Source organism: Poecilia latipinna, unplaced genomic scaffold (assembly GCF_001443285.1).
Source record: "Poecilia latipinna isolate Pla-1442-1.1 unplaced genomic scaffold, P_latipinna-1.0 Scaffold1209, whole genome shotgun sequence".
NCBI lineage: Eukaryota > Metazoa > Chordata > Actinopteri > Cyprinodontiformes > Poeciliidae > Poecilia > Poecilia latipinna.
Window position 1 is genome coordinate 46,463 of NW_015113825.1, and position 23,737 is coordinate 70,199.

General features: G+C 39.1%; 1 protein-coding gene across 2 annotated transcripts in view; it reads left to right on the forward strand.

The window, feature by feature from the left end:
• The first annotated feature begins 501 nt into the window (after positions 1-501).
• The window catches only part of myo1ea (myosin IEa), a 63,509-nt gene continuing 40,273 nt past the window's right edge, over positions 502-23,737 (forward strand). Inside the window, exons 1-4 of one of the 2 annotated variants that reach the window (XM_015053863.1) lie at positions 502-800; positions 16,731-16,874; positions 18,658-18,747; positions 20,301-20,395. In XM_015053863.1, coding sequence (XP_014909349.1) covers positions 798-800; positions 16,731-16,874; positions 18,658-18,747; positions 20,301-20,395 — 332 coding nt within the window. In that variant the 5' untranslated portion in view covers positions 502-797. The remainder of the gene's footprint in view (positions 801-16,730; positions 16,875-18,657; positions 18,748-20,300; positions 20,396-23,737) is intronic. The other variant, XM_015053864.1, reaches the window with a different exon arrangement.

A 23,737-nucleotide genomic window follows, 5' to 3' on the forward strand; every position in this document is an offset into this window, starting at 1 on the left:
CTTTTTTTTTGACACAAATGGAACCCCATATCTGTTCAGTAAAAGATAGCTGCTACAATGGTAAATTTATATCTGTATTCAAGTTAGGTATAATTAAAAGTAATGATTGAACCATTTATAATAGTTTACATTTGAAGAGGTACGGTTTAACAGATTCCACTAATCTGTGGAATCTGTAATGAAGTTTCTCTAATCAGTAACTAGGATTACTTTCAAAAACAAAACAAACTGAAGAAAATCTGCTATCCCTGTGGGGTTAGGAAAATTACTGAGCATAAGTCGCAACAAGACCATTACAACTTTGATTTGCGGGTATTTTAAGAGTAGCAGCTTTCTCCCATTCTCGCTGAGATGACCACATTTCGTGCTATAATAACTTTCAGTCTGGAAACGACGCTATCGGCCGGCTGAGGTTCCGCGCATGCCCAGTGGAGTCGCTCCCAGAAACTGATGAATATTTAAACATACTACTTATGCTGTGTGCCCTTTGATTGGATCCCCTGGCTCAGTTTCCTGTGTTATGTTTCAGAGCCGACGCTCCGCTGCTGGCTGTCAGTGTGGGACTTCACCATGGACGGAGGACGCAGCTGAGGAAACCGCATCCATGCTGTCCCCGCTTTTCCAGGAATAACTTCTGAAAACTTGGACTTTTTCCCTTCCTCCTCCTCCTCTCTGATTTCAGGTTAAAGTTGTAGACTTTTGTTTTTAAAGGACTGCGAACTTCACCGAGTTTCGCACAAATACTGGATTGTGGGGAGACGACAGAGGACTGAGTGGAGCTGCTGTGAAATTAGAGGATGGTGAGTGTTTTGGTACCACTTGTTTAAAGTAGCTAGTAGTTATAGACCAGATATATTCTGGAGAGCTGGGAAAACAAACACATAATAATAATTTTTTTATAAAAAAAAAAAAAGAGGTTAATCCCAGAAGATAAATATGTCTACAAGTGTTTGTTTATTAGTTAATGTATTTTCATTTGTGTTTTTCTTCTTTTTTAAATTAATTTATCTCACAATAACAGACACTGACCTGCTTTCCACACCCCTCACTCCCAACAGCAGACCCGCTTTCCTTAGTGGGTCTGCTCTAAAAGCAGCTGGGGAACCCATATCCTGGACTAATCATCCAGGAATATTTATTTGCAGATAAAGCATCAGTCAGGTGCACCAGGTCTTACATTAAGGAAACCGGTTAGTCAGCCAATGGAGCATGTGTCAGGTGGAGTGTGTACAGTATGTGAAACAACTTGTGTGTCTGCACATTTCCCGGAGACAGGTTTTTCCTGGTTGCTGAATGCCATTCCCTGCAGCAGGCAGACACACCTAGACCCAGCAGCCTGTGTGAGACTCATCATTGTGTTTTGGCAATAATTGCACAAGCCTTTATCACCCGGAGAAGCGCATTTACTTTGGCTGTGATACGGACTGCTATTGCCCTCATGATCCAGTCTGCCTGGATTGACCGGAGAACTTTTGTTTGCTTTAAATTACTACAAAGTACACAATATAATAATTGTAATACTGATGAAGACAGGTTGGAGAGAACTTCATTTGTAATTGTGAGCATCCTCGGGCAGCTTTAGGACAGTTTTTGTCATAAAAGTGTCTTTTTAAGCGCAAGTTGGACTGAGACCTGCTTCGTTTCTTCACCTTAAGCAATGAGTTGAACCTGGAGGTCAGGTTGACCCAAGGCAAAATCAAAAAGCTGCTTGATATTATCGTGATGTACATTTACACTTGAACTACAACTATCGTACATAAAGAAAAAGTGCATAGATTCCTGCATTTGTGGCTACTGCCAACTTGAATTATTTCTGCATGACAAAGTCTGGAAAAACTAAACTCATTTCCCCACAATCATTTGATTAAAATATATAATTTGCATTGATGCATAGTAGTTGTTTCAGGAAATGCTCGCCTCAGTTTGCCTTAGAGTCCCTTGGACAGAAAAGAAACAAGAATAGCCTGATTTTCATCACAACTGTCTGGAGCAGCAGACATCAGCATTGCTCACTACTTCCTCCTCTTCCAGATGTTGAATTGTAAGATGGTACGGCAGCAGATGGTCTGCATTAGTTTTTCCAACAGAGATCTGGCTCCCCCTTGAACTCAGAGCTTCAGACCTTCCACTGCTGTAGAGATTTGCTCAGGAATTCAAGCTTTGTGTCTGAAAACAGGCCGAGCAGCCGTCCTGTGGACCTGGGGAACTCGTTAGGCCTGTTGCTGCCGCTCAGTCCGCTCCCACTCTTCTTTTGATCCCTGCCCTACATGCTTTCATTTATCCGCAGCCTTTTTGCTACCTACTGTTCACACGGACCTCATGAGTGTTTACTTGTGCCACCGTAGGGCTTACCGTAAATCAGGAACAAGTGGAGCTCATATTTTGCTTTGTAAATATGAGTTGAAGCTGTTTGTCAAGCGGCTGTGTGCCTGTTTAAACTCACCTTTTGCACGCCATGACTTACAGCCCTCTGTTGAATTTCCTCTGACTGAGCCAAGGATCTGTCTTGTGTTGTGGAAATCCTCTGTTAAAAATGACTTCTGACAGTTTTTTAAAGCAATGTCTCTTCATGCTGGTTCAGCTCTCAGGATGTCTGTGATGATGAGGGTGGAGTTGCTCTCAAATAGTGCTGACTCATGACTTATTGATGATGAGATTTGCTGATTGGCTACAAATATAGATTCAGAAGTTACTTTTAATCATTCACGGCTTATTAAAAAGAGAATAACGATGTGACGAGTGTTGTCACTTCATAAAAAACTCTTCCCATGCTTATTCCTTCAGTAGTCTGCACAGTGACGACACTGAAACTTCTGCTATTGTGTCCCAGAATGTGCCTTATCTGTAGTATGTTTATACTTTCATTTTGTTTACAAAATAATAATGTGTCATTACTCTGACACATGTGTCATTACTCTGAGCACTGAATTATTAGGGATATCTGCTCCACTAGGGAAGCTGAATGGACTTTTTTCTGGATGAGCCAAAATATCCCAAATGTAATTTTTTGAGTTCACATGTTGAGTCAATTTTCATCAGATCTGTAAGATTTTAGAGCTGCTTTTAGCTCCCGTTTTCCTATATGAGCACTTCTCTGTTTGGGAGAACAACTCAGAACAACAAAATAACAAAATTATTATTATTTTGTTACATTTTCCAAGTTTTTTCTCTTTTTTTTTTTGTATTGAGGCAAGCTGGAACATGGAGATATATGAACTGCTGACCTCGTCTAAAGTATTCTGGACTAACTGCAACAGTTTGTGATTTTTAAATACTAAAGTTAGAAATTGCTACCTTTCTCATCTTCTCAGTATTGTGGATCTACTATTGGAAACACCACCACTGAAACAATGACGACGCTTTTCCAGTATATTCTTCTCCACCTTCATTAGGCTGCCTTAGTTTCCTAATCTTGAGTAACTACTACTTCTCTGTTATTCTGCTTGCTTTGACTGAAATGTGGCTTTTTCAGCTGCTGATCCCTTTCTGACTTCTCAAACCTGCCTGCCAAGTGTCCCGTGACCTCAACAGTTTATGATGTTCACCAGATATGTTTGCTTTTTCAGACGTTTCTGTGTTAACCTGAGTGATTATGTTGGAAAATCCCAGTAGATGACCAGTTTCTGAAACACTGATCAGCCCGTTTGGCACAAGCAGCCATGCTACATTCAAAGTCACCCTTTGGTCCAAATCTAATGCTCAGTTTTAACTTTAGCAAGTCACCTTCATCACATTTAGATATTTAAGTATGCCATAAAATATAAATACGTCTGTAACTCTAATTATAGTTAAATCTGGCGAAAAGTTGGTAAAGATGCCCAGTGTGTGGTGGATGTCCACCATCACCAATTTTGAAGCCTCTTCTTTGTTTTAGCCTTATTAAAAAAAAAAAAAAACACTTTTTGAAGTAGCAGCATGTGGAGTTTGAATAAAATGTCCTAAATGTGTTATATATTAAAAGTCTTATATAATGTATCACAAACATTCCTATCTGTCTCCCAATAAATTTCTGTCACTTTAGGATGCACTAAATGTCAGAATATGCCACTTCCCTTTTTAAGTTAAATTGTTTTTAAACAAACAGGTGATGGATAAGTCAGCTTTGTTGTGAACTCTCTTCTTTAACTGAGCACAAATGGATCAGTAGAGTTTTATTTTGACGTTGGAGTCTTCGTCAGCATGCTTTTCCCCCCCTCTTGTTCTTGGATTGTGAAGCAGGCAGTGTACTGTTGTAGCTGCTAATTTGCATGTATGACTTTCCTGGATGGAGAGTAAAGTGAGGCTTCTGCTGCTCTGCTCCGGTTATCTCCTGCGATAGCTTCCCCTGGCCACACAGGAGTCAATGTTCACCCTCCTGGTTAATGAATGGCCTCTTGAATGGTGGAGCTTCGGCCGTCTCTTTCTATGGGTCTGTCTTACTGATTGATTTTGTTGAACCTTCTTTCTTAATGTCACAGGAAGTTAAAATTTTACCTTCATCATAACAAATGTTGAAGTATTTGTATGTCTGTCAATTTGAGAAAATTAGCCTCCTTTTGACAGCCTGTTATTTATATATTTTTTTAAATACAAAAGTATCTCTGAATTTGGTGTGCAGTGACGTCCTTATTACTGGCTTTGTAGGCTCTCAACTATCTTTTTCCTCTTGTTGCTAAGGGTTACACAGAGGATAAGATTCAACCTTTTGTTTCTCTTTTTGTTTTATAATTTTTTTTAAATCCCATAAAAGATAAATGGCATATTTAAAGACACTTTAAGAAATTCTTGTTGAGATTTCCCTAAAAATAAGTTAAAAAAATGTCCAAACTGTTGACAGTGATGCATAAGGAACAAAAGGTGAGTCAAAGCTTAAAAAAGGTTTGTCAGCTGTTTCAGGAACAGACTTACCGTTATTTGGAGGAAAACATTCAGAATCAGCTGGTTTGACTCTTTTCTGGCAGGCTTGAGTCACTGTGTTACTTATAAAATACTTCTGTAGAGATAAACATATCCTCAGTCTCTCTGTGCTAGTTGTCTCTACAGTCAGCTGACAACAAAAAGAAACACAAATTAGTGCTTTCACTGTTTGTTTCTTTTCAACATCAAATGGTTCTGCTGAATAATCCGATTTCTCTGAATCTTTGATCTTGACCGGTAAGATTTTATTCATTCAGCCAAGGAAGGTGACCAAGACAGATCTGAATCATTTCCTTGGCATATTAATTGTGTTTTTGCTTAAGTTGGACGCCATTTCCACACACAGTTTGTCAGGTTTACGGCTTCAAAATAACCAGATTATTGTTAACAAGATTGTAACTTAATTCCTGCTTTATCAGGAAGTTAAATTAACATTGAAACATTGGGCTTTTGCGCACATACTCTGTGAAATCATGCTCTGTTAAACAAGTATCCAAGTAAAATTTACAATCTTATCTCTACAGAGCAATAAATAATTGCATTGTCAGCTTAATAGCTGCAACATTCATCACTTTACAAGGTGTGACAGCGTGAAAAATGACTCACTTTAGGTTTCTGCTGGTAATCAATCCTGAAGTGTCCATACCTGTGTGCCGTCGGTGCAGGTAGAAGGACCAATCAGAGTTGAGGTTTCACCCGATGAGTACAGTGTCACAAGCTAATATTGACTTAAGCGTCATGTTTTACTTCTGTGGTCAAACTTATAAAATAGCGAAGGCCTTCCATTTTTAACACCTAATCTGGTTGCTTTAAAATGTAATAGTTTAAATTTAAGAGTAAAAACAAGCATTCATGTTCATTTTAGCATTCTTGATATGTTGAATTAAATGCTGTGCAAAGTCAGTTCTGCTCTATTGGAACCACAAATGACTGTTTGATTTCAGTATTTAGCAGGACTTTATATTTCAAGTGCCTTGAATGCAAATTGTGAATGCTAATAAAATATTTTTGGCCTGCTGAATAAATGCTCACTTCCCACAGTGCCCATGCATGATGTGGGATTTTAGCCGTGGTGGTGCTAAAGCTCACAAATGGTGATGAAAAGGAAGAGTCTGAAATCTCTGTGTTAATCTCAGTCGCAGTTATCAGAAACAGCATTTTAATTATTTTGTGCAGTAGTTAGTTAAAATCTGAAAATGCCTTTGCTAGTTGCTGTTGTTTTTACTTCTTTTATGATAATATCTCCTCATCTGTATTTATTTAGCTTCTTCTGTGCAGACAACTTTTTTTTCAAACTGTCTGATATTTTTACTGTCTAATTTTGTCATTTTTTAAACCCAGACTTGCATTCACTGCAGCCAGTGAATCTGCAGCAGTGAACACTGATTGATACTTTGAGGAATAGCGCTCAGTTCGGACTAAAGCATTTCTTCTGACCTGAAGGACCTTCCACAGTAAATGCCACACAACTTCACTCTGTGGCAAAAGTTTTTGGTATCTGATGATTTTAATGTCTATAAATAATTGTGCTTGGCTTGTGCAAGTGCGGTTGTTGAGGAAGGTTGCAGATAAAAGAAAACCAAAGGATACTTTGAGGAAATACTTTCTGTTTTGGTGGCTGATTTCAGGATCGAAGCTGTAACCTGTTGGAGCTGATACAAGATTACATTTTTGTTCACTCCCCATTGTAAAATGCCAGGAAAAAAAAATAGTCATGCTTTTTGCTAGTTGTACTAAATCTAAAAGAGAAAGTTCTCTTCATGAAGTTAGCTTCTTGTCTTATTTTAGTTTAGTTTAAATCCTGGGTACATGCCAACGTGTATTTTATTAGTTAAAATCACAACAATAACTTCGGCACAGCTGACAGTGATGTCTCCCCCGCCGCCTACGTTCGCTGTGCTTTACACCACCAGGGTGAGGCTGCTTTGAAAGGTCATCTCTGCACTGAATGGCGTGTCTTTTTTTTTTTTTCTTTGTCTAGGATTTCAGCTGAGCTCCACCCTAAACCGCATTGTCTTTTATATTATCTTTTATAGGCAGCCATGTTGCTGTTGCTGCTCCTTTAAGGGGCTGATTAAGTTTTTGATGTTGCAAATGAGCAGTTCTGAAGTTTTCTCCCGGGAATTAAAAGTTTTTGTGCCGTGTTGAAACACGTTGAAGCACAAAGACCGTCCTTTTAAAAGGGGATCATTCTGGCTATCCTCTGTGTGGGATGCTGCCGCGTTCAGCCCTGCCTGGAAGGAGCAGCATTTAGCGTCATTATAACCGGTAGCTCCTCGTGTTCCCAAAATCGAGCGAAATGAAACATAGATTTAATTTTTTTTTTCAGATCGCAGAAATTTGAGATTCACCACAGGGTGATACCATTGTTGGTGAAATGGCTTATTCTGGTCTACAAATGACTACAGTCACCATATGAGCTGTGGGGGTGTCAGAATAACTCATTGTGCCTTTTGGATTAATTGGCGATGCTTCATTTAGACCTTGGCTGCTGCAGTGGCTTCCCTGCTGTTTGCTAGGCTGTAAGTCAGTTCAGGGTCATTGACTGTGGTTTGAACAGGAATGTCAGTCAGTTTCTATTGTCTCAGTGTGCAAACTGTTTGTCTCTGGAGAATATTTAATATACACTTTCACTGTGTTCAACTGTGGGTTGTTGAGAAACAACACCCAGAGATACAGCAGCTACTAAACGTTTATAGATTTTAAGAAAAAAATGGCTTTGTTTTATGTTAGTTTTGAAAATGTTTTGCTTTTTGTTTACCGCCTTGCAGCTTCCTGCTCCACCCTCCATTGTTTCACCTGCGCAGCCCTCGCTTTCTTTTGTATTCATGCTGCCTTTAGATGCTCGTGTGAAGCTGGAATTTCAACCATCTTTTTCCAAAAATACCTTAAGAAGTCGGATTTTATAAACTTGCTGATCTTATCTTGATCTTTAAAGACATATCAGATTATCTTTATTAAACTTAATTTCTGCAGGTTAGTGTTTCTCATGTCGCATTTTTAATTAATTTAATCATTAAGTAATGTTCAGTGTGTCATTCTCTTACAGTCCTGCTGTCCATTTTATTTTTATTTTTTTGAATGTTGATGTCTGTTCTTGTTAATGTCTGAATTTACTGTTTATGGTGTTTTTGATCGATTAAAGTCATAAATGTAGGGAAGAAAGAAGTTATCCACTCGCTCATGTTTAAAATTGGACCATGCAAATTTGATGAGGAATTAATAAAACCATTCTGTGACCAGGAAAGGTCAAATGTGGACAGATTAATAACAAAGATGTTATTTCATAAAGTCACACTGCTATGCTGAAGTAAGCTGTGGCCTCTAATAGTTGCTATTTTAACAGTCTGTACAGAGCTTAAGGTCATGATTGTCATCATTAATAACTTCAATAACTTTTTAAAGATTTTTAATTAATGAGCTTCAACAACATTTAATTTCCCTTTTGGATTAATAAAGTATTTTTGAATTTGAACGGTCCTTCATAATTTTATGCTAGAACTCTGCAGACTTTAAGATTTTATCAGTTACGACTGATTGTCCAGGTCCTGAAGCAGCAAAGCCCACTCCGACCTCCATGCTTGAGTGATTTCACTTTTATGAAAAGTCCTGTGGGCTTCATCAAGATATTGTTTGGGAAATTTGTGATCTTTCTGGTCTGACACAACGACAGAGGCGGACGGAGCTGTTGTGCTCATTTTCTCCTTTCACTTCACGCCACTGTTTATCATTTTTAAGCGGTTAAGAGACACAGTGGCAAAACCTGAAACTGCTACTCGACAGGTTGTTGCTAGGTAACCACAAGTCCCCCAACAGGTTGTTGCCAGGTAACCAAAGACCGAGCGAATTAGTTGAACCTTGCTTAGCTGTCTGTGAGAGGTTGAGAGATTAAAGCCTGTCCTCTGCCTACATCCCCCAGGATGCTGTGCGGTTCTTCATTGGAGCTCAGTGAAATTATTGGATGTATTTTCTGTTGATGGTGATGGTCTGTTGCAGTTTGTATCGTTGCTGATTTATTTCCCAGTGTCTGAATGTAAAATTAGTTTTATGTCTTTATTGTGAACACAATCAAATCTCCAGTAGACTCCGGCAGCCATTTTCTGAACTTTATGAATTGGACTATGTTACAACCGGGCCCTTTAGCATGATTTAAATAGCCGCCAGCATCTGAAAAGTTCAGAGGATCAGCCCGGCTCGCACGCATGCTTCTCCTGCTCCATTTCTGCTCTGTCTCTCATCTCTGTTTATCTTTCCTCCTCACTTTGAAAAAAGGCCAGCCGTCCTTGTCAGCAGTTTTTCTCGTCATCTGGCAAGATTTCACACACCGAGCGATCTCGGAAAAAGTGTGAAAGCAAGCAAAAGGGAGCAGGTGGAAGTTCTTCCAGGAGAACTGTTCTTCCAGGAGAACTGTTCTTCCAGGAGAACTGTTCTTCCAGGAGAACTGTTCTTCCAGGAGAACTGTTCTTCCAGAACTGGTGTGTGTGTCTATTAAGAGGGTGTATCCACTCTATTTGTAGAGAATTTAAGCAGTAGTTCATTTTTAGATGTTCTACTTCTGTTCTATTACTTCATAGTCTGGGACTCTTTCTGAATTTCTTCTGTAGTTATAGTCTCTCAAATGCTGAACTTTAAAAGTTAGCAGAAACTCATTCACTAATCGAGTGTGCATTGCAGACTATGCACTTCTACAACAGGCCATTCTCAAAAACTATGTTTTTTCTGCTCTTTTGCTGTATTTACAAGTTAACTTATTGTCTGAGACTTTTGACTGAAACTTCCTTGCATTTGTAATTTTTTTTTTTTGGGTTAATCTTACTTGATGTTTTGGTTGCACCTGATTATAATTTCTACAGTGGATCCTGCACAATAAACCTCCAGTATGTGAAACATTGCCTAAAAACTTTTTAAGTGAAGTTAAGAAAAGTAAAGAATTATGATGATTCTTTTTTTCTTAAAATGTTTCTAAAAGGAAATAAATCATTAGCTGCACTGTTGGTAGTTCTAGAAAATGCATAAAAATAAGATATTAGATTACAGTTACATTAACAAAAAAAAAAAAACACTCAAACAATTGAACCATTAAAAAATGCTTTTTATTACTTTTTTTTCAGTGAAGTTAACCATCAATCTCGTCGTGGTTTCAATCTAGAAATCAAGTTTAACATGCATATTTAAATTCATGAACTGAAGCTGCCTTGGAGCGTTTATCCCAAGCAGTTTGGCATTGATTTCCAAATGTCTCCGAAGCGAATAGGAACTCAGGAAATCAACAAAAGTCGGTATACTTTGGAAAACGTTTGGCTGTAGCGTAAAGAATACATAATTTAGAGTCAGTGACCTAAAACACACAAAACCACTGGCATGGTGATTGAACTGTGCATGCTCTGCCCTCTGGCTGCATCTGCAATAATATGCTTCAGTCCCAATTTTGTGAGATTTGTAGGTGGTTAAACCACAGCGTGATCTCCAGTGTGAATCGAAGAAGTTTCCTGCGAAAGCTGCAGTGTCGTCTTTGAAAGAAACCTCTCGTCCAGTCAGAATCGATCACCTCAGTGCTGCTTCCTGCAGTGCTAGTCTAGCTGTTGTTGGAATTTTCTTGGCTTTCAGATTTAATCTCATGTTTTCTGTAAATCCTTTTCTGCTGGACGAATCGCCTACAGTTCACAACTGCATTTTCTTGGGTATAAAATGTGTTCGTGAATGTGAGGAGGCTCTGTTCTTCTAGAAGATTTTAGTCTCAGGGCTTTGCTTCATTAGAAATTCCTTCTCTAATCTGATGACTAACCAGGAGGCGTGGCTCAGGGCCGAACCTCAAGCTGTTTGTGGTAAGAATGACGCTCGGTGTTATATTTACTTCCACCACTTGTGGCGAGCTGTACATGTCAGTCACTTGCTTCCAGCCCAGTTCTCAGTGATTCCTCTCAAAGTTCATCTCGTTCTGAAGAATCGCTTCGGCTCGTCCGTTTTTTCAGAGCGAAGGACTGATTTCAGATGAGCAGAGCTGCCTGTTCCAGCCTTCGCAGGACTGCGTGTCCTTCCTCGGTGTGGGAAGGGGAGAAAAAGGGGAAAAAATAAAAAAAGGAAAAATGTGGGGAAAAGTGCCGCTTATGATACTGAATCAAACCCAGCCATTTCCTGTACACTGAGGCAGAGCGCAGCGCTCTCCATATTTGGTGATGGTATTTGCATGAAGGGAAAACCTGGGCTTATGGATCTGGACTGGTGTTGAGATCCCTTTGTTTTAGCTTAGAAAAAAAGTTCTGCTTTTACTTTAAATACGTTCATACACAATGTATAGAAACCATTCTCTCTTGTCTTCGATTTTTATATAACAAGTGTGCTACATTTTGGTGTTTTTACATCACACTGTTCTAGTGATGTCAGACTTTATTCCTCTGCTCTGTCTGTTTGTTTTCTGCTCTGAGAGCCTGTGGTTGCATGGAGATGGTGTTGTTATGCCTACCCTTGACTTCACATTGCAACATGTGTCCCTTGTGTTTGTGCTCATGTGTGTTTGTGTACACTTCTTTAACGTCGCTCCAGTTCCACCAGCACTAACTGAGTGGCTTTAAGAAGGAGATGGAGAGAGTTGTGAGTCAAAAACACTGAAAACGTGACTAAAATAGGAAACTATAGCTAAAGTGGAGGCAGAATTTTAAATGACTTTTTCTAAAAATGAATGTGTGAAATGTTAATCTTGTAAAAGTATGATATTGAATGTTGTTTCTTATTTTTTTTATCTTTCTGTGTTATTGTATTCATGATTGAAGCATATTTATATACCCTCGTTGTGCGCATTGTTGGATATTAACATATTTCAGGCTTTTTTTTGTTGAAAATATTGAGGTAGAGTGGTGACGGGGTATCTTGTCTACAGCGGTTATCAAACATCCTAATCAAGCTTAACTCAAACTTTTCCTTCTGTTTGTCTCTATGAGGGATGTGAAACACCCCAGCAAATATTCACCTTGTTCACGATTTCAATTAATCTCACATTTATGAGATCAGGATCTGTGCTTTGACTTTATATTTCTTTTTTTAGTGGCTCTGTTGTTATGTTGTCATGTTGCAGGGTCCAATTGGCTGTTAGCTCTAATTTTAAGTTTTTAATAATGATCTTACATGGTAGAGAATTCAAGATGGACCCTACGATGATGAGCTGGACAGGTCATGACACTCCCACCTCCTTGCTTCACAGTTAGCATGAGTTGATGTAAGGCTGTTTTATTTTTATTTTATTTTATTTTTTTATGTCTGTCAATTATGTGCATGTTGACTTTGACTTTTGCATTCACTCCCAAAATAAAGTCTCTCCTCTGGATTTTCTGTATTATTAGTAATAAATATGTATTTATTTTTAGCTTTGTCTTTGTTTTACGGGTGATAACATGGTAGAATCTGTGGTATTTGGCTTTTTTTTTCTTTTTTTTTTACACATGTAGTTGCATTAAAATCAGACTGAAATCTGATTGTTTAAACTTTTATAACCTGGTTTGATCCATTAGTGAAATTTCTTTCTTCTTCTACAAACCTGGACTGATTGATGACACCGATTGCTCAGAATAAGGCGTCAACCTCGCATTACAGTTCTAACCTTTTATTTAAATGCTGCGAAATGGTTCAGAAAATCTTTCTGAATTGTAAAATGTTATTTTATGCATTTCATTTAAACTTTTTGAGGAGTTAAAATTGAATGACAATGCAGGGAACTATATTCATTAGAACTATATTCATTAAGATGAGAGCTAGACAATGCTTTGGGGAAGTGACCCTTGACCCCTGTCTCAGCAGCCAGCAAAGGAGTTTTGACTTTCTTAAGCGCCTCCCGGATGTTTTTGTAAGGTCCTCCTTTTCTGTGCACCTACTCCCTCACTGGAGAATATGAACAAGAGGACATGATGTAATCTTTAAAACATTTACAGAGAGAGAGAGAGAGAGATTCCACCTAAATATGTTTGACCTGCCATTTAAGTCATGAAGTATCTATAATTATACACTTTTTTTTTTTTGGTTAATTTCACTCATCTTGGCCTGATTTCTGCCAGGCATGGCTTGAACAGCCTTTCTGTGCACATGCAGACAAACGCATCACATCCAGTCAAAAAACATAAAACAAAATGGAAAAGCTTTCTAATCTACTCCTATGGTTTTGGAACCGCGATAATGAGAGCCATTATCTATAAATGGAGAAAATATAGACTCAATTGCTCCAGTTGATTTCAGTGTTTCAGTGACCAAAATGGTAGTCGTATAAAAAAAAAACATCTTTAAGATCCACAAGACTTTTTTGGAAAATATTCTACGGATTTTTAAGACCGAACTGGAATTTTTGGTTGTTGTAAAGTCATCACAGAAAAAGAGCATGATACAGAAAGTCAAACACGGTAGTGGCACCATGATGGCCTGGGACTGTTTGCTGCTTCTGGACCCAGTCAACTTGCTGTACTTGTTTGAAACGTGAATCCTACTAATTATCAGACAATGCTGAAGAAGAATATCTGGTCAACACTTAAGCTAAGCGTAAGCTAACTGCTTTTGTGTTTGGTCTAGTCAAAGTTCAGACTTAAATCTGGTAGGGATGCTTATGACATTACATTAAACTGGATTTTGGTTTTTACTTAAACATAGGAATCTAGATTCCCCTTCTTTAAAGAAACCATGCCAGACAAACAAACTTGACTAGACTTGACCTTTTTCAAAACGGTTCAACTGTGTGATTTGAAGACTCCCCACGCAACATTTCGCTCCTACAGAAAAACACTCCCTGAATTAATCTGAGAAGCTGTCGACATTCTTCACTCCTGCTATAACTCTGATTGTAAAGTGGTTCTAATTTGGTTGCTTTGAATAAAAAAATAAAATAAAATAAAATCCCCCTGCAGGATATGAAATGCTTCTGGCCCTCCTACCAGACTCATTTAAAGTTAATTACTGAAAACACAGCGACTTTTACTGCCCTCCTTTATGCTTCCTTGCTCTTTGATGCTGAATATTTCACTAGTTTTGCAGCAGCTGTATTTATTTATTTGCAGTCTGTTGTGATCCACTGCAACGTTTGCATCTTTCATTGAGACGTGAGCAACATTCACTTTTTTTCATGTGATCCCCGATGCAAAGCAAATATTAAATCACATACTTCAGCACAATGAAACATTCCGTAAATTCTTTTGATACTGATAAATATATGTTAATATTTTACAAAATATACTCAAACCCTTCACACCTGGCGTAATTTCTAATTATTTTAGGTTTTGTAATAAATACATTTGGTGAATATGTTTCATTCATCTTTCAGGCCAAGTTGAAGCCGTGTTTTCACTAATAGCTTTGAGATCTTATGAGTCAGACTTTATTTTTAGAGGTTGTGGGATACATTTTATCCAGATTCAGCGAACCTAATTGTTGAAAGAACCCAGACTCGAAGCCAGCGTGTTTTTCTTGCTCAATCAGTTGTTTAAATGTGATTTAGCATAATTTTATATGTAGTCTTGTTGCTGCAAACTAAGCAGATGGATGGTTTTTACAGGTGGTTAAAACTCAGTTTTAGCTGTTTAAATTTGAAAGTATCACATGACTTAATGTCAACGAATGCAAAATTTCACATAGTAAGCCTCATGCTTTTCTCTTTACTTTGTTTTATGCAGCATAAAACAAATGAAAAGTCACAGATATATAATGTTGTGCTGTGATGTTTTTATTTCCTTATAAACTGGTTATGTGAAACCAAAAGGGTAGTAAAACGCTGCAAGATTAAAGGTTTAGGTTTAGGTTCAATTAAGAAAAACGTCAGCTTCTTTTTATTTTTTAAATGGGACATAAACCTTTTCTAGCCTTTTGAGATTGACGTGCTATTTGATGCTAAATGCATTAACCCCAGAGTATTTTATGTTGCTTGTTAAATCAGCGTTGGGTCCTGGTAATGAGGATTATATTTATTTCTGACTTTGAAACAAACCTTGAAAACTAGAAATGCAGAAGACTTATAGAAGCGCTGGTGGTTTCTGGCATACTGACTCCAGTTTTTAAGATTTCTGTTTTTTTTTTTTTTTTTTTTGTCTATAAGTATCTTAAAATGTCCAAAAAAATAAATAAAATAAAATATAATGTTCTTATCAAGAGGTAATTCTGAACCCAAGAGAAAAATAAAGGAATTAAATAATTAATCCAATTTGTTATATGTGCCTAATCTTAATCTGACGTTTATTAAACTCAATTTGTGGATAAAAGTATATTTTCTTGGTTGATGCATTTACAGACGGAAAATCTTGGGAGGTGATTATTTTGATTAACTTAATGGATCATTTAACCAATCAAAATAAAATTAGCTAATTCTGATCTCTGGTGGATTGATCTCTATAGAAACTACAAACCGAACAGTGAATAATTGTAAAATTATGAAACAGTCAATGCAAAGTATTTTCAGTTAATGTTGTTGAATTAAGTTATTCATACGCAATGCAGATTTAGTTTAATATAACATTTTAATTTAACTCGCATGTTTCTTTTGACTGCAAGTAAAATTAAAACCTTTTAATTTGGGTTGAATCTGACAGAAAATCCATGCAGGGAAGTAAAGATTAGGGTGATGGCAATGAAATAAGAAATGTTTGTTTGCTGTAATACCAATACAGTTTCCCACAGATTATTGAGAATAGTATTTAATTTTTAACATGGCATTTATAGTCAAATTTAAATAAACCAGGTTTTTTGCCAAGTTGATGCTCATTTCACATCACTTTGCTGTCTTCTGGGTAATGACTTGGTCGTTAAAATTAAAATTATATTAAACCTTAACAGTACATCCTGTTCATTGCATTTTAATCACAATTAAAAATTGATTAAACCCATTAAAAATGGGTTAAAATCTCTTTATCGCTGTCACATTTCTGTTGTATACTATTGATGGAAAACTGTTTTCCCACAGATCAAACCGAACAAGATTAACCTTTAATTTACTTTCTAGTAAATTAACAATATTTACAAAATTCACAGATGTTTTCACCTCCTAAATCAAACTCTAAGCTAAAATCCAGAACACATTTTTAGAGATTTAGTAAAAGGATTTCAGGAAATGACTTGGGATTTTTGTCATAACCTTAATTTTTTGAGCACTTATTTTTGCCTTTTTGACCTTTCTCTAAGCTGTTTGAGATGTTTACTTATAAATGGGAAGCATGGAAATTCCCTGAGCTGATTCTGATGCTACTTTTTCAGCGTGAATGCACAAAGCTTCTCTTTCCTGCAGGATGTTGTCTATTTGCCTTCCTTCCATTCACATTTCCCCACTGAAGACGGGGGAGTTTTAAAGTTAACTTGTGTGTTTACTACCGTCTCACGTTCTCTCTGTGCACTCTGAGTCGTTCTCCGTCCTGGAGAAAGAGACTCGCTCCTCGCAGCACACCGTGAACCCCGTCTACAGTAGCCAAGCGGCTCTGACTCACAGCACGATGATGAATGACCTCAGATCTCCCGAGACAAACTCTGCTGAAAGGAAAAACAAGGGGAGGAGGGCTGAGATGTGGATGAAAGTCAAGTCTCTGCATTTTTAACACTTGGATAAATAAAACGCAGCACTGGTGGGAATCTGAACTCACATTATTCCAAAGTGCAAATCAAAAGGTTTGCACACTTTGACTTTTTTGACTTGAGGTTCATCTCATTAGTTCAACAGGACGACGAAACCCACCAGCTCAGGTTCTGAGTGGGCCGGTGTATTGTAGCAGCGCATCTGGCCCACCCTGATGTCAGACTCTAGATTCGTTCACGCCATTGTGTTCCTCCGAGCGAACTAACAATTGTGCATTGTGTGTTGTTTTTTTTTTTTTTTTTTTCAGGGGAGCCGGGGCCACTACCGGTACCACTGGCAGAGCCACAATGTCAAACACAGCGGCGTGGATGACATGGTCCTGCTCAGCAAGATCAGCGAGGACGGCATCGTGGACAACCTCAAGAAGAGATACATGGATGACTACATCTTTGTATCCTTCGCTTGCACGTTCTGCTCGTAATCCTGTGAGAAATGTCCGAGCCGTCTCATTCGCACTTCTCCCAGAATAGCTGGATGCCCGTTTCAGGCATTATTACCGTCACAGCAATGTCTCAATGCTGTGACATTTTAGCAATGAGTGATCCTCGACGTTGGTGTCAGAAGGTGACAAATTCCACCAGAGGTTCTGCAGCGAGGAGGTGGGAAAGGGCCTCTTTGTACCAGATCTCAACCAGATATCTGACCGCTGTTCCTGTGAGTCAGGCGTGCTTTAATTCGTCTCGCAGGGGGATGCAAAGAAAAAAAAAAGAAAGAAAGTTGTGAGTAACAGCAGATTGCATAATGGAGAAACCTCTGTTCAGGGAATCTCTCTGTACTGGATGTTGGATAGAATAGAGTAGAAACAGCCTTTGTTGTCCTGCAAAGGGGGATATTCAGGTGTAACAACAACAGCAGATATAAAAGTTCACACTAAAAGATCTTAAAGTGTTAAAAGCAGCAAATTAAACATGATTTCCCCCAGAAAACCTGTTAATCCTGGTAGTAGGGGCGCTAGGACGGTCATCCTGCGACCTGTCGTGTTTTTGAGTTAAAAAATGTTTATAGTTGACAGGAAATTTGAAAATACGCCTAGGTAATAATTGTAAATGTGTTATTGGAAAACATGAACAAAACCCAAGCAGCAACCATAAAGGCAAAACTAAAAAGAACCAAATAAATAAACAACGCTTAGCCTGAAGGGGTCGCCAGTACAGCCTGGTGGCCCGTCAGGCTTTTAGTACACATGAGGAAACCCTGTAAAGACAAGATTAAGATGAAATAACCTTTTATTAGTCCCACAAGTGGGAAATTTAAGCTGTCAAGAAACAACAACAAAACCCGCCTCCAAAAAACCAGAAATGTAGAACAAAAAGAAACACCTCACAAGCTAAACCAGAAATCTAAATATAAAAATATCAATATATGAATACAAAAAAGTAATAATACTGTATAGAATATAACAAAATATTGTGCAGTTATTAGAAACATGCATATCGGACTCACAATCCGAGGAATGTGCAACTGAGTCGGCTCACTTTTGGGAAAATTACATAATGTGCATTTGTATTGAATATTTAAAAATATATACAAATTATGTAAAATATTATACAGTATATATCACAAAAACACATGTGCAATAACAGCAGAAATGTTTTTAAAATGCGTAAGAATAGGCGATTGTGCAAACGCCTCAATCGCTGCCATGCTATCCTGCACAAACGCAACATTTAGGTTTCTAACATGCAGCTGTCGCTGCAGACGTAAGCTGCTCATGACGTGCAGCGAGATGAATGAATGAATGAATGAATAACCTCTTTGAGTGTTCTCAGAGCAGCTCAGTGCATGGATCTCGTCGCCGCCTCTCTGGCACAGCTTCGGATTGTGAAGTTTAGTAAATGTGGGCTGTTTTGGGCTCTTCAGCTCTGAGTCAGACCTTTGATTTGGGTCAATAAATAGCTGTAACTGGGAGGTCTCCCTGCTAAGGTCCTGGGTCACTGTGGGCCACCCATAATAGCAGCTTTATTTGCCATGAGCGGCCTTCTGTGTTAGGAGCATAAAACCTCAGCATTACATGGAAGGTCCATTCTCTGGGATTTGTAAGCCCTTATTTAGGTCCAGGAATGATCAGCAAAGTCGCCGCCGCAGTTCTGTTGCACCCTCTTTACGGCTGGTTGTAATTTGATGTCATTTCCTAATTGCTGGTTGCTGTGATCTTTAACACGCAATCTCCGCAGACGTACATCGGCCCTGTGCTCATTTCCGTCAACCCCTTCAAACAGATGCCGTACTTTGGAGAGAGGGAAATCGAGATGTATCAGGGAGCCGTGAGTACATCCAAGCTATGACTTTACACACGAAGCATTTTGTCTGGGTGAATTTGAGATGAGCGCCGCCTGAAAGACAAAGCCCGCTGATGTTCAAACTTTCCAGCAGCTTGGCGCAGATGTTCCCGTCAGGAACTGGAGTCGACCGTTGAGTGTGCTTGGCAGCACCTTCTTAGAACAGCCTGTTCGAGTCTGCCTCCTCTCTTGGCCAGCCTGCCGAGCGTGGGCCTGCCTCCTTCAGCCAGGAGCAGACTGAAATCCAGTTAAATCCCTGACAGACTGTGAGAACGCTCAGGGTCACTCATGCCAAAGAACACTTTACTTTCTCAGAGATTGCTCACAACCACGCTTCACTCTTTTTGGCACAGCTTACAGGGTACAATGGGAAGCTTAGATCTGTTTGCTGAACTGTGAGAACCGGGGCCCAGATCGTAACGTTGTTGGGAGGGGTGTACTGTTTCTCCACGCAAGCCGGTCCCTTACTGTGCTGGGATGTGCTTTCACTGAATAAACTCTTTCCAGTATCGACTTTTATATAGATTACAACTGGTCAAATTTACATCGCCAGTTCACGAGGAATAAAAACATGCATGTCTATGAATGCCACAGATAAAGTACTGTAGATCTAAACTGGTTTTCCTTCAAGGATTTTCCCCTTTTATTTAACTTCATCCGTCTTCCCTTCGACTCCGACCAGCTTGCTTTGTCACATAATGTTTTGCAGTTGCATATAGGCCAAAAAGTTTTATTTTTGGTCCACATTGAGCAGGACACTTTTGGCCAACTTTATGTTTGTTTTCATTCAATAATTGCTTTATTTTGCCACTTGTCCATTAAAAATAAAATAAATAAAAAAATATGTGAAGTTGATGGACGAGTAGTATCCATCGTATCTACAAAATTCTCCCACCTGAGTTGGCTTGGATCTCTGGGCTGCTTCTGTCATTATTTAAATTTTTCCACATTACACCTTTTGGGATTTTATTTGCAAAATGTGAAAAATAAAGATAAAGCTCTGGTGTAGTGGTCGAGGGGAAAACGGCTTAACCAGTGACTTGATAGAAGACGCTGACCTTAGTTTGGAAATGTTTCAGAATAAATTAGACGGCTTACTAAACTCTAAAAGTATGCATACAATCAAGTCACAGTTTGCATGTGTTGCTATAGGTGAAATCGCTTCATTCAAAAATTCACATTTTGCATGTTTTTATTTTTCCGTTTGAGTTTCTAAAAACAGCACAAGCGCTTAAAGAAATAAACACCAAGCCATTTTTTTTTTTGGCAATAAGTCAATGTTTTTTTAGTGAGCCATTTCAAAAGCCTCCCAATCAACTGGGCAGTGTGCCGTTACCTAGCAACCGAGCCCAGCCCCTCGCCTAGCAACGCACCTAGCAACCGGAGCGGAACTCCAGAGCGCTTGGTCAGCCGGTCTGCTGAATGCGCTTTACGAAAGACGAACGTTTTGTTTGTTTGCTTGCCACTCAGAAACCACTGTTTTCCTCCTGCTTGGTTCCATGCTGACCCGTAGTTTTGACCAAGCCGTTTCTCTGCAGGCTCAGTACGAGAACCCTCCTCACATCTACGCTCTGGCAGACAACATGTACAGAAATATGATGATCGACCGTGAAAACCAGTGCGTCATCATCAGGTGAGACCTTTTTACGATCGCTACAAATATCAACCCCTCTCCTCTTGCCTTAAATTTTTTTATTCATTTTATTTATTTTTGCAAAAATATTCAGCATCTGTGAGGGTGAAACAAAAGTAGTTCTCTGTGGAGATTACGAAGTGGCACAAAGATGCTTAGGTAATGATAATATGCGGGAGTAATGGCTGAACAGGCCAAACAGGTTCCTCTGTATCTTTTAGCACAGCTGACTGACTGAGAATGAGGTGTTCCTGTGGTGTTTTTCCACCAGAACGGTTTCAGTTTCAGTCGAACCCTTAAAATAGTGAAAGATCTGATGGTATCCAGAAGAGGGAAATGATGAAAGTGCAGCTCGATCTGGTCCGAGTGAAGTCGGGATGTGTGCTGGGAGCACAGCAGCTGTCGGGGTGTATTTTCGAAGAGCTTCCTGGTGTTGGCAGAGCAACACCTGCGCCTTTTGTAAAGTTTGCCGGGGAACATTTTTGAACCACAAAGCTGGAGGCAGAAATGTGTGCAGTCAGGTTTCCAGATATATCCTGTTTGCCCGCTGTCTGAGCAGTGTGGTTCCCTTATTGCTTACCTCACTATGAACGAGCTCTGCTTCAGCATTTTAGCCTGTTGTTTGGACGGCCAGCAGTTGCTGGATCGGTTTCCATCATAAAGCCACAGAGGGACAGTTCATGATTGGCTAAATCAGCAAACACAAGCTGGAGGTGGTTTCATGATGAGCTGGTATCGGTAAACAACGGCTGCAGCGAACTGCGCTGGTCAGCTGAAGGCTTTTCTCACATTAGCTGAGAAAATGGCTGCACAGCTCTGACTCAATGCCTCCTCCAGTCGAAATCCATTCTCCATCAATTGCATATCGAAGAGACCTGGAGAAAAGCAGTTATTGCAGGTTTCTGGTCAAATCTGAGGTGTTTGTGTGCAGAACGTGCAGAAACCCTGCAATTTAAAAGGGTTGTGGTTTCTTTTTACAATCTGTAAAGAATGAATTACTGCAGCTTGGCCTCCTCCATTGAGCTCCAGATTAAATCGGGCTCCAACGGTTTGAGTAAAACTTGATTTTTTTGTGTGAATCCTGCTGTTTCACATCTGCACAGGAGGCTCAGCAGCTCCTTAAACCAATAAGTGGTTTTCAATTGTCATTTTCCTTTCTTATATCATAGATTATATCGATGAGTTCATGTGTAAACAACAGCGAAGTTGCAAGCTTGTTAATTTGTTATAACTGCACTGATTTCCGATTTATCTGGCGTGTTTCATTTCCATTTTTTCTGGTCTGATGATGTAATCGTCTGAAAATGAAAAGCCTTAATTACATGAACTGCACTAAGCGTTTATTTTGGTTCTAAGGAATAATTTTCTCTGTTTGGGGGTTGAAATTACAAAGCCTTAGACTATAAGTTGGTGACATATTTGACTTTAAGCTTTCGCCTACACCGAAAGCGAGCAATCGCAGCTGCCTCTGTTTAAGAGTCTGACATCGGTGACCTTTCTGAATCAGCTGAGTGACTTCATTAACAAGCTGCTAATGTTCTCATAGTTCTTGCTGTGTGCATTAAGTCCTTTGTTTTATTGGCGTATGCTTCCTTTTCAACTTCCTTTCCAAGAGAGAGAGGGCAGCAGAAGAACCATGCCCATGTATGCGGGTTACATGGTGCGTTATTTTTAAATGCTGTACTTAGGCAGTGGCACTGTAGCTATAATGAGACACTTCAGGGGCCGTTTTCCTGCCGGTTTCTAAGGTGTGTCAGCAAACGCTGGACTTTATGATGCAGGGTACGTAAAACACAAGCAGAAGGAGATGAGGTTGGAACGAACACCGCTGCAGTGCCAACAGTACATCCTGCTGTACACTGGACCCGAATACATTAACATCTTTGAAATGCCAGACGCTATCATTACATTTTCTACTGGCAGTCAAACAGGTCTTTAGTCAGAACAGCTAAAGAAACGGTACCTAAAGTCTGGCATTGTTAACTCTCTATTGGAATCATAATCTTAGCCTTTTATAATCTGCTCAGTGTAAACATTTCATGTCATCTCAGGGTTTTTTTATGTAGATCTTAAAAATCCATAATGTGTGCCAAATAAAAAAAAACAAGTCTACAGATCACAACTATAGCAAAGTATGCAGCCTTTGGATTCTTTACATTTGCAAGAATCTGTGAAACCTAAATGTTCATTCTCTGTGTTGTCTAGTGCAGCATGTGCCCCTGGCGTGGTTAATAAGTCGCTGTTAGCCAACAACGCCGTTAGGATTCGAGAGCAAAAACGAGAGGGAACAGGACTGGAGCCTAAAATAGCTCCTCATAGGTGAACTTCCAGGAGGAAAACCATACTCTCAGAGGCAGATCAGAGGATTTCTTGGAATAAAAGTATTGAAATAAAGCTTCTTCTTGTCGCCTGACTTCAGGCTGCGCTGCAGAAATCCGTACAATGATTAGGATTTGCGAAGCACACGGAGCTGCATAGGGGGAAGGGTGCAACCTTATAGAGACTGCTGTGTAATAGAGTCGCTTCCATGACTTCCTCTGGCAGCCCCTTAACAGTCTGCAGCTGTGTTTCTCACAGCAGCTTCTCTAACCTGACTCTGCTTTAAGGCAGGAAAAAAAAAAAACAGACTTCACCGTCATTTGCTGCCAAACCGCGTGGATCGCAGAAACTAGAAGTCCAGTACAGTTCAAGGCAACGAGGAAAAAAAAAAGAAAACAACATGCCCAGATGTGAATGATGATACTTTTTCTGCATTTGAGTTGATATATTTAATTCTCCTCACATTGTTATGTTTTCAGAGCTCTTAGTATTCAGATATGTGGCTTTATGATGAGGGAACTCTGTTTAGTTTAACAATCAGAACCTTTTTATTCATTAGGCTCAGTGTGTGCATCATGGTGTCCAACTTCCTCTGATCTGCAACCATTAGTATGACTTTGTGTCTGCATTTCCCTGCTTTGCAGCTCAGAAACATGTAAAGTCCTCTGAGCCTTATGGTCAGCACACAGCAGATTTGCATCGAGGGTAAACATACTCAGCTTCCAGGAATAGCATGAACCGGAAAATGCTTTCCGTACTGAGTTGATGAGTTGCGTTTCAATAAAGTTTTATTTTTGCAGGGTTTTTATTTTAGAACAAAATCTAGTTTGGTTATAAATATGAGAAGTAATTGCTCGCCAATTGAAATGCTTACGTTAAGGTGTCCTAACCTCTTCTGCATCAGCCGTAAAGTTTGGTGGAGGGAGGATTATGACGTGGGCTTGTGTGTTTTTTTTTTTTTTTTTTTTTTTTTTTTAAAATAGGGGGTTATATTTCTGTTTTTGCGTCAAATGATTTTTTTTT